Source organism: Pan paniscus, chromosome 8 (assembly GCF_029289425.2).
Source record: "Pan paniscus chromosome 8, NHGRI_mPanPan1-v2.0_pri, whole genome shotgun sequence".
Classification (NCBI taxonomy): Eukaryota; Metazoa; Chordata; class Mammalia; order Primates; family Hominidae; genus Pan; species Pan paniscus.
In genome coordinates this window covers 40636051-40648109 of record NC_073257.2, presented here as the reverse complement: position 1 = coordinate 40648109, position 12059 = coordinate 40636051, and the positions used below count along the sequence as shown (strand labels likewise).

The following is a 12059-nucleotide window of genomic DNA, read 5'->3' as shown; positions in this document are numbered from 1 at the left end:
AGCCTGATGTTAGCTGTGGGATTTTCTTATATGACCTTTAGCATGTTGAGGAAGTTGCCTTCTATTCAGTTTTCCTTTTCTTTTCTTTTTTTGAGATGGAGTCTTGCTCTGTCACCCAGGCTGAAGTGCAGTGGTGTGATCTTGGCTCACTGCAACCTCTGCCTCCTGAGTTCATGTGGTTCTTCTGACTCAGCCCCCATAGTAGCTGGCATTCCAGGTGCACACCACCACACCCGGCTAATTTTGTATTTTTAGTAGAGATGGGGTTTTCCCATGTTGGCCAAGCTGGTGTCAAACTCCTAATCTCAGGTGATCCACCTGTCGCGGCCTCCCAAAGTGCTGGGATTACAGGTGTGAGCCACCATGCCCGGCTCCAGTTTTCCTTTTCTTGGTGCACCCATCGTTTTGTAGACCCTCCTGAGTAAAATATGCACATGGGAGGGAAAAATTGAGGATTCGGATGTTAGAGAATACCTTTATTATTTTATCTCAGTTGTTTCTAGAGTAATGGTTTGAAATTAATTTTTAGTTAGCATTTCAAAGGCTTATGTTTCCACATAAACTGTTTGTTTTGGCTTTTTCCCCTCTTTGGAGGCCTTTAGGATCTTCCTTGGTGTTCTATAATTTTTGTGGTATGGTTTGTGCAGATTTTTGTTTCTTTTTGAGATTCATCTATGCTTTTGCATCTATCATTAATTTATTGCTTTTATGGATGTGTATTATTCCATTGTATGGATATGCCACAATTTGTTTATCCACTCACCTGTTAATGGATGTGTAGTTATTTCAGGTTTTGGGCTATTACAAATAAAACTACTAAGAACATTTTTGTACAAGGATTTGTATGATCATATAGTTTCAATGTGCCTAGAATGAAATGGTAAGGTCATATGGTAGTTGTATGTTTAAGCAACTGGTAAACTGCTGTCCATAGTGGTTGCAATATTTTACATTGATGTAGGCAATGTATGAGAGTCCCAGTTCTTCCACATACTCATCATTAACTGATATGGTCAGTCTTTTAACTACAGACATTCTAATAGGTGTGTACTGGTCTCTCATTTGGTTTTAATTTGCAGTTCTTGAATGCATCTTTTCATGTGCTTATTGGCCATTCACATATCCTATGTGGTAAAGTGTCTATTTGGACTCTTTGTTTGTTTTTTTTCATTGGGCTATTCAGTTTTTTATTGAGTTGCAACAGATCTTTATATATGTTCTTGGCTTATATATTCTGTTAGATACATGAAATATAAATATTTCATCCCAATCTGGGTCTTGTGTTTTTCTTTTTTCTTTTCTTTTTTTTTTTGAGACAGAGTCTCCCTCTGTTGCTCAGACTGGAGTGCAGTGGCATGATCTTGGCTCGTTGCAAGCTCCACCTCCTGGGTTCACAATGTTCTCCTGCCTCAGCTTCCCAAGTAGCTGGGACTACAGGCACCCGCCACCGCGCCTGGCTAATTTTTTTTTTTTTTTTAGTAGAGATGGGGTTTCACCGTGTTAGCCAGGATGGTCTCAATCTCCTGACCTTGTGATCTGCCGACCTTGGCCTCTCAAAATGCTGGGATTACAGGTGTGAGCCACCGTGCCCGGCCGAGTCTTGTATTTTTATTTTCTAAGCAATGTCTTTCAAAGAGCAAGAGTCTTCGATTTTGATACAGTCCAACTTATTTTTTCCTTATAGTGTTTTATAACGCTTTTCCAAACCCAGTATAACGATGAATTTCTCCAATGTTTTCTTCTAGAGATTTTTCAATTTTACCTTTCCAATCTATGTCTATGATCCACTTTAATTTGGTTTGTGTATATGAGGTATGGATCAAAGTTCATTTTTTTCTTTTGCTTATCTAGTTGTTCCAGCATCATTTGTCAAAAGTAAATCTATTGTTTTTTCACTGAATTACCTTTATAACTTTGTCAAAAATTAGTCATTCATTTGTCTGTGAATGTATTTCTGAACATTTCATACTGTAACTTTGATTTCTCTATTTTTACACCAATACCACAGTCTTGATTACTCTAGCTTTATGATAAGTCTCGAAGTTGTTTATTTTAAATCCTCCAATGGTGTTCTTTCAAAAAAGTTTTTTGGCTATTCTAGATCTTTTGCATGTCCATAAGAATATTAGAGCCAGCATGTCAATTTCTTAAAAAATTGCCTGATGGAATTATGGTTGAGATTGCCTTGAATTTATAGACGAATTTAGGAAAAATGGACATCTTAACAATATTGAATTTTCTAATCCATGAACGTAGTATGTCTCTCCATTTATTTAGGTCTTAGTTAATTTCTCTCACTAATGTTTTGTAGCTTTCAATATACAGGTCTTATACATCTCTTTTGAAACTTATCTGTTTCATATTTTGGGGCTATTGCTAATGAGTTTTAAATTTTCTATTTTTAGTCATTTGTTGCTATTGTATAAATATACACTTGATTTTTGTATGCTGATTTTATATCCTGAAATTTTGCTAAACTCCCTTATTAGTTCTAGTACCTTGTTTATACATTCCAGAGGGTTTTCTATGTAGATATTGTTAGTGAATAAAGATCATTTTCTTATTTCTTCCTTCCTAATTTAACTGTTCCTTCCCAATCTCAACAGTTTTTTATTTCTTTTTATTTCCTTAATGCACTAGCTGGAATCACCAGTAAAAAATTGAATAGAAATGGTCTCTTGTTCGTGATATTACAGGGAAATCTTTCAATTAAATTTGATGCTAACCATTTACAAGGTCTATTCTGAGTCATTGAGAACTTTTATTAGGAATGAATGTTGGATTTTATCAAATGTTTCTTTGTGTACTGTGGAGAGAATCATGTGTTTTTTTCCTCTCTTTTAGTTTGTTAATGTGATTAATTACTTTGATTAATTTTTCAAGTGACAAACCAACCTTACATTTCTGAGACAAACCCCACTTGAATCTTTTATGTACATTATCAGATTTAATTTGCTAAGATTTTGTTAAGAAGTTTTACACCTATATTCATAAAGTTATTGTGTGTAGCTTTGTTTTCTTTAGTATCTTTGTCTGGTTTTGGTATTGAAGTAATACTGACATTATAGAATGATTTAGAAAGTTTCATCTTCTCTTCAATTTTTTGGAAGAATTTGTATAGAATTAATATTGTTTGTTTATTAAATGTTTGGTCGGTTTATTAAATGTTTGGTAGAAATGTTTGGTGAAAGCCATCTGGGCCTGGAATATTCTTTATGGGAAAAATTTTAACTACAAATTCAATTTATTTGACAGCTATGACAGTATACAAGTTGTCTATTTCTTCCTGTGGGAGCTTTGGTAGATTAGATTGTCTTAAAGGAATTTGTTCATTTGGTGTAAGTTGCCAGATTTATTGGCATAAACTTTTTTCATAGTATTCTCTTATTGACCTTTTAATATCTGCAGAATTTGTAGTCATTGTTACCTCTCTCATTCCTAATATTGGTCATTTGTGGTTTTTTTGTTTTGATCCACCTATAGCTATAGGACTGTAGATTTACTAAATTTCCTCAAGGAACTAGTTTTAGGTTTAATTTTTATCTTTTATACTTTACTTTGATGCTTATGTCTTTTTATTTGGGTTTATTTACTCTTATTTCTCCAGTTTTTAAAAAATGTTACAATACATTTAATTTAATCTAGTCATGTTTGTGTTTGAAGAAATTTTGAGGAATTCAGTTGTGAATAGTGTTTTACTTGGAGCATATAAAACAAGGGATCCTCAGCCCAAAAGCTACTTTAGCTGGTAAACAACTTCAGCAACGTTTCAGGATACAAAATCAATGTATCAACATACAAAAATCACCAGAATTCCTGTACACCAACAACAGCCAAGCCAAGATCCCAATCAGGAATGCAATCCCATTCACAATTATCACAAAAAGAACAAAATACCTAGGAATAGAGCTAATCAGGAAGGTGAAAGATCTCTACAGTGAGAATTACAAAACACTACAAAGAAATCAGAGATGACACAAACAAATGGAAAAACATCCTATGCTCATGGATTGAAAGAGTAAATATCATTCAAATGGCCATACTGCCCAAAGCAATTTATAGATTCAATGCTATTCCTATCAAATTACCAACAACATTCTTCACAGAACTAGAAAAAACTATTTTAAAATTCATATGGAACCAGAAAAGAATAGCCAAGGCAATCCTAAGCAAAAAAAAAAAAAAAAAAAAAAAAAGACCGAAACTGGAGGTGTCACACTACCCAACTTCAAACTATACCACAGGGCTACAGTAACCGAAACAACATGGTACTGGCATAAAAAGCAGACACATAGACCAATGAAACAGAATAGAGAGCCCAGAAACAAGGCTGCACACCTACAACCATCTGATCTACAGCAAAGCTGACAAAAACAAGCAATGGGGAAAGGACTCCCTATTCAATAAATGGTGCTGGGATAACTGGCTAGCCATATGCAGAAGATTGAAACTGGACCACTTTCTTACACCATATACAAAAATCAACTCAAGAGGGATAAAAGACTTAAATGTAAAACTCAAAACTATAAAAACCCTGGAAGACAACCTAGGCAATACCATTTGCAATTGCAACAAAAGCAAAAATTGACAAGTGGGATCTAATTAAACCTCAGAGCTTCTGCACGGCAAACTGTCAACAGAATAAACAGACAACCTACAGAATGGGAGAATATATTTGCAAGCTGTGCATCTGACAAAGGTTTAATACCCAGCATCTGTAAAGAATGGATTTACAAGAGAAAAACAAACAACCCCACTAAAAAGTGGTCAAAGGACATGAACAGATACTTTTCAAAAGAAGACATACATGTGGCCAACAAGCGTGTGAAAAAAGCTCAATATCACTGATTATTAGAGAAATGCAAATCAAAACCATAATGAGATATCATCTTACACCAGTCAGAATGGCTGTTATTAAAAAGTCAAAACATAGCAAATGCTGGTGAAGTTGCAGAAAAAAGGGAATACTTACATACTGTTGGTGGGTGTAAATTAGTTCAATCATTGTGGAAAACAGTGTGGCAATTCCTCAAGGAGCTAAAAACAGAACTACCATTTAATCCAGCAACTTCATTACTGGGTATATACCCAGAGAAATATAAATCATCACATAAAGACACATGCACACATATGTTCATTGCAGCACTATTCGCAGTAGCAAAAACATCAAATCAACCTAAATGGCCATCAGTGGGAGACTGGATAAAGAAAATGTGGTACATATATGCCATGGAATACTACACAGCCATAAAAAAGAATGTGATCCTGTCCTTTTTAAGAAGAAAACCTATTACCCCCTGTTCCACTTACAAATGGGAGCTAAATGATGAGAACACATGGACACAAAGGGGAGCAATAGACCCTGGGGCCTACTTGAGATTGGAGGGTGGGGGGAGGGAGAAGATCAGAAAAAATAACTATTGGGTACTAGGCTTAGTACCTGAATGATGAAATCATCTGTACAGCAAACCCCTGTGACATGAGTTTACCTATATAACAAGCCTGCACATATACCCCTGAACCCAAAATAAATTATTTTATTTTTGGTACAGATGGGGTTTTGCCATGTTGGCCAGGCTGGTGTTGAACTCCTGGCTTCAAGTGATCTGGCTGTCTCAGCGTATGTATGTATGTATGTATGTATGTATGTATGTATTATTTTGACCATGAGAGTTCATGCTGCAAATTTCTTTATGAGCATTGTATAAACTGTGTTATACAGATATTTGATATATGATATTTTAATTCAACATATATGAGGAGTTTCTGCAGATCTTTCTTTTACTAATTTCTAGTTCAATTCCAATGTATTAAGATATTTAGATGATTTTAGTTACTTTAAACTTATTAATGTTCATTTTATGGCCCAGTATATGATCTATTTTGGTGATTTTTTCCTTGTACATTTGAGGAGACTGTATTCTGGTGTTAATGAGAGGTGTGTCTTTTAAATGTCAATTAAGCCAAGTTGTCTGATTGTGTTGCTCAGATCTTCTATATCATTACTGATGTTTTTTTCTGCTCATTTTATTGATTACTGAGAGAGTTTTGAAGTCTACCAATTATGGATTTATCTACTTTTCCTTTTAGCTCTGTGTTTCCTTCATATATAATGAAGTTCTGTTGCTTGGTGAATATACAATTACGATTGTGTGCTAATTGATCCTCTATTAGTATGTGTGCTCCTCTTTGTCCCTGTTAATATTATTTGCTTTGGAGTCGATATTGTCTGATTTTAATATGGCCATTCCTGCTTTCCTTTGATTATTGCTTGCATAAACTATTCTTCTCCAGCCTTTCACTTCTGATGTATTTGTATCTTTATATATAAAATAGTTTCTTTAGGCCACAAATAGTTAGGTCTCCTTTTCCATCCAATGTGATGATTTCTCATTTGATTGATGTGTGTAAACACTTTCTTTTGATGTAACTACTAATATAGTTAAATTTCAATTTACTATCTTGCTACTTGTTTTCTATTTGTTTCATCTGTTCTTTGTAGTTTTTTTCCTTCCTCTGCCCCTTTTGAATTGAGCTTTTTAAAATGATTCCATTTTATTTATGCTATTGGTTTACTAGTTATATTTCTTACTAAAAGTTTCTTAGCTGCCCTCTGGCTTATGATACATATCTCAAATTTGTCACGTCTCCTGTAAGTAAAATTCTAAAATTCACAAATAGTTTAAGAAACTTACAACAGTATACCTTGAATACCCCTCCCTATACTTTGTGTTATTGTTGTCACACATTTTATTTCTACGTCATAAACCCCTCAAAACATTGTTACTATTTTTGCTTTAGATAGTCAATTATATGTTAGAATGATTAAAAATAATACACAAAGTCTTGTATATTTATTTTTACCATTTCTGCAGCTTTTAATTTTTTTTGCATAGATTCATGTTTCTGGCTGGCATGGTATTACTCCCGACAGAATAATTTTATTTAACATTTCTAGCACAGGTCTTCTGGCAGTGAATTCTCTGTTTTTGTTCATCTGTGAAGGTTTTTATTTTGCTTTCATTTTTGAAAGATTTTCGTTTTATTCTTAGTAAAGAATTTTGGGTTGACATGGTTTTTTGTGTTTTCCTTTTTAGTGCTTTAAAGATATTACTCTCTTTTCTTCTGGTTTGCAGTGTTTCTGATGAGAGGTCTCTTAAAATTCTTATGTTCATTCCTCTGTATTTAATATGTCATACCTGTCTACCTTCAAGATGTTCCCTTTATCTTTGGTTCAAGCCATTTAAATATGATGTGTTTTAGTCAATAGAGGGTTTTGGTTGAATTTTTTGGTGGTGGTGAGGAATGAGCAGGTGCAGCCCTGCTGTTGTATCTGTTGTGCTGCAGCAGAGGTGTGAGTTTAGGAACATCACGTTACTGTCCACCTAACTCCAATGGAAGCCTTAGTCTTGATGTCGTCCTTGTTTAGCTGTTACTAAGGACCACAAGTTAAATGCATCTGAGACTTCCTTTCCTGAATTTACCATTGGCATTAATCTTCAGAGAACACTAGATAATTCAGATATCATTAAAAATTATTCTCATTTTTTAAATAAAGGGAATTAGCTTCAGTGAAGACCAGCAAAAGGAAAAGGATCAGCTTGGCAAAGCCCCCAAGAAGGAAGAAGCAGCTGCCCTCTGCAAAGACATTTCTGGTTCAGACAAAAGGTCACTGGAGAAGAACCAAATTAATTTCGGGAGGAATCAAATGACCAAGAGATGGGAACCAAGCTTAAACTGGAAGACCACTGTTAATTACAAAGGGTATGTAGATATTTGCATTTGTTTTCAGATGCAGCATTAGTAACCATACTCACCTAATTTTTCACAGAACTTTATTTTATTTTATTTTATTTATTTATTTATTTAAGATGGAGTGTTGCTCTGTTGCCCAGGCAGGAGTGCAGTGGTGCCATCTCGGCTCACTGCAACTTCTGCCTCCTGAGTTCAAGTGATTCTCCTGCCTCAGCCTCCTGAGTAGCTGGGATTACAGGCACATGCCACCACGCCTGGCTAACTTTTTATTTTTTATTTTTTGTAATTTTAGTAGAGACAGGGTTATACTATGTTGGCCAGACTGGTCTCAAACTCCTGACCTCAAGTGATCTGCCCACCTCAGCCTCCCAAAATGCTGGGATTACAGGCATGAGTCACTGCGTCCGGCCAGAACTTTATTTTATAATAGAAAAATATTGAATAGATATTTACATGTCCCTCCAAGGCACAGGTTGATACCTTTCTGCTCCTCTTTGTATTCTAAGCAGAAAGATTTGATAGAGTTTGTGTGTGGAGCACTGTGAAGGGAAGAGAAGAACACAATTCACTTTCATATAGTTGGTGAGTCAGGACAAATAATATGCAGAAAAGATGATAAAACACTTGGAGCAGTCACAGGGGAAATGTAAAAATCATGCTAGAGACCTGGTTAAGTAAGCACTGGGAGAATGTGGAATGATGAAAATTATATGGAGTTAATCAGGGAAACTGTCATAGAGATAATGTCTAACAGAACTTTAATACCATGAAAAGGCTAGAGTCTTAAAAATATGAATGGACCTATATAAAGTGGACACTGGCTTGATGAATGTATGAAATATACAAAACAAGTGCCATTTAGGACCTTCTATAAACAGGCGTCAAAGCAAAAATTGAGGGCCAATGCTACGTAAATGCTGGGGCAGTCCAAAACACCTGGAGATTTATTTATTTATTTATTTATTTATTTATTTATTTATTTATTTATTTATTTATTTTTTGAGACAGAATCTCGCTGTCACCCAGGCTGCAGTGGCACAAACTTGGCTCACTGCAACCTCTGCCTCCCAGGTTCAAGCGATTCTCTTGCTTCAGCCTCCCGAGTAGCTGGGATTACAGGTGTGTGACACCACGCCTGGCTAATTTTTATATTTTTAGTAGAGATGAGGTTTTGCCATGTTGGCCAGGCTAGTCTCAAACTCCTGAGCTCAAGTAATCCGCCCACTTCGGCCTCCCAAAGTGCTGGGATTACAGGTGTGAGCCACTGCACCCAGCCCACTTTTTAAAGTTTAACAAATAGTTTACAAGTCACAGCCTATAGGTGATACTCTATGTTGTCCCATTTTTGGGTTAAGAACTGACTCCTGGTTGATCACTCAGGGACCTTCTCCTGCAGGGATTCTGGGAATCACAGGGTCATTGTGTTTTGGAAGCAAACCCAGAGAGCTCTTTGAAGAACGGAGTCCTGTGGAGAGGGGAGACACTGGTTCCTCTGATTGATTCTCATCAATTTTGGGGTGTTTGACTTTTGTGGCTCTGTTTGAAAGAGTCAATGTGAAAATGAAAAATGCATGGGCAACTCTGTTAACTGGCAAGTGAGTTTTAAAATACTGCTTTTTCCATATTCTTACTCTTTCAAGCATGAGTTTCCTTAGCAGGTATTCAAGGGAGAACACAGAATGCCAAGGACTATGCAAAGCCTGCGAATACCTGGAAAACCAGGTGCAGTCTCTGTTGCAATGTTGGGTGGGGAAGATAAGAAAATAGAAAACTGTAATTGGGGGCGATCCGTACCTAGAGTAGAAGGCATCGGGTGCAGGATTCCCACCAACAGTGGCAGCCTGTGAAGACCTGTTCCTAGGTGCTGGACAGAAAGTTTCTTCAATATGTAAAACATAGGGCTGTGCTGAAAGAGTGAAAGAGACAGCTCCGAGTGTCAGAATGAGGCTGGAACTCTTGTCAGGAACACACATCATTTGAGCACATGGAAATAATGGAGTATATATCTACATTGCCATCTTTTATTTTTTATTAATTAGCATAAAGCAATAAAGCTAATATATTTGTATGTATTTTTTAAAGCAAAGGCTCAGCAAAAGAAATCCAAGAGGACAAACACACAGGAAAACTTGAAAAACCAAGACCATCTGTTTCACATGGAAGAGCACAATTACTTCGGTATGTTTCTGGTCAGCATGACAAGTTCCCTAAAGCCACCCTCACGCAGTGGGCTACTGAGCATGCAAATTAATGGCATTCTTCCTATTAGGGTCCCCAGATGTTTACACTGGCGGTTACTAGGAATGTTAGTAAAAGTGGTCACCCTGGATTTCTTTAAATACTTTTTCAAGATATTCTTCTAATGCAGTTACCCAAAATACAGTGATTTACTAGTATTAGTTGACTGTGGGAAAAGAAATGTATTTAATGCAAAGAGCAGTGAACTAAGTTTAGGAACACTGGGCTCCTAACTGATGTCTTGCCTCTGAACAATCATGTCCTGGCAAAGTTATGTCATCTTTCTGAGCCTCCCTTTGCTGATCACAAATGACTGCCGATTTTGAAGTGGTCTATGTTATTGCTAACGAAAACAATTAAAAATTAAATATGAGGCCAACTAGTAAACTTTTTACTTGATTTTCAGTTTGACAAAAAAAGTGACATGTCTGGAAGATAAGGGTCAGCCACTTTTATTAGCTTCAGAGTAGTGGATATTAGTGCTTTTGTTACAATCTCACAGTTCCTTGAGGCTGCGTTCACTGATTTTTTCAGTTATTTTTTTCTCTACATTGTTCAGATTGAGCCAATTCTGTTGTTCTATCTTCAAGTTCATTTATTTTTTCTTCTGTCCTATTCTTCTGCTAATTTCATTCAGTGAGTTTTTAATTTCACTTATAATTTTTAGTTCCAAAATTTCCATTTGGTTTTTCTTTTCTATCTTCTCTTTCTTTGCTGAGACTTTCTATTTTTTTCATTTGTTTCAAGCATGTTCATAATGCTTGTTGAAATATTGTTATGATGATGACTTTCATATCTTTGTCAGATAATTCATACTTCTTCATCACCTTGATATTGGCATTTTTAAATTGTCTTTTCTCATTTAAGATGAGATCTTCCCCATTCTTGGTATGACAAATAATTTTCAGTTGAAATGTAGACATTTTGGTTATTATGAGACACTGGATCTTATTTAAATTATTTATTTATTTATTTGAGACAGAGTCTTGTCTGTCACCCAGGCTGGAGTGCAGTGGTACAATCTTGGTTCAGTGCAACCTCCACCTCCCGAGTTCAGGCAGTTCTTCTGCCTCAGCCTCCCGAGTAGCTGGGATTACAGGTGTGCCCTGCCACACCTGGCTAATTTTTGTATTTTTAGTAGATATGGGATTTTGCCATATTGGCCAGGCTGGTCTTGAACTCCTGACCTCAAGTGATCTGCCTGCCTCAGCCTCCCAAAGTGCTGGGATTACAGATGTGAGCCACTGCACCTGGCCTACATCTTTTATTTTAGAAGGCCTTCTCTGCCACCATATTGGCAGGATGAGGTATGTGTTGCTTCTCCAGGCTGGTGAGGAATTGAAATAGCAGGTTTTCCCATAGGCCTTCACTGATGCCTGGGGGGTCAGGCAAGGGAGTCCTCATTATTTCTGGAAGGTAGTGGGAGTTCATGCTCCACCTATGCCTCTGCTGATATCAGCCGGACAGTGTGACGGGGGAGTCCTTGGTTACTTTGTCAGTGGGCTCTACTGATATCACAGTTCGGATAAGTGACTTCATTTTTGCCACGAGGCAGTGAGCATCTGACTCCCTGTCAGGCCTTCTCTGAGGCCACCCCAGCAGGTGGGTTGCAGCGCTTTCTTACAGTCTGATAAAGGTAGAGCTCTAGGCTCTTCACTTGGCCTTTGCTGTAAGAGGTAGACTTGGGCCACGCTGTTATGTGTGGTCTTGATTGACATAGATCATTTGTTGTCTAAACATTTTCTGTCTTATTAGGCTTTCGTTTTCTGGCCCTTTGAATTAGACAGAGCAGGACTTTCTTAGGTCCTTTTTTTGCCTGCACCCCCTGGAGTTTCTGCTTTGCCGGCTTTTCCAGTACCCAGTCTAGGAAGAATGAGACAAAAAGAAAACCCAGGGAATGCACCGCTGTGTTGAGCCACAGGTCTTCAGATCCCTAGGTAGTCCTCTTCTTTTTCTCTACCTTTCAGAGTCACCTTATGTTTGTTTTATATACAATATCCAGATTTTTAGTTGTGCTTGGTGGGAGAAATAGGGAAAAGTATATCTACTTCATCTTTTCTGAAACA

The 12059-nt window shown here is 36.8% G+C and overlaps 1 protein-coding gene across 9 annotated transcripts in view; it reads left to right on the top strand.

Moving 5' to 3' along the window:
* The window catches only part of LOC100973318 (outer dynein arm-docking complex subunit 2), a 214484-nt gene that overhangs the window by 20142 nt on the left and 182283 nt on the right, over positions 1–12059 (top strand). For all 9 annotated transcript variants that reach the window (XR_008619896.2, XM_055092543.2, XM_055092541.2 and 6 more), the window contains 2 exons: positions 7559–7764; positions 9838–9933. Coding sequence is in view for 8 of the 9 variants with exons in the window: in XM_055092543.2 (XP_054948518.1) it covers positions 7559–7764; positions 9838–9933 (302 nt within the window). In the remaining variant the exon portion in view is untranslated. The remainder of the gene's footprint in view (positions 1–7558; positions 7765–9837; positions 9934–12059) is intronic.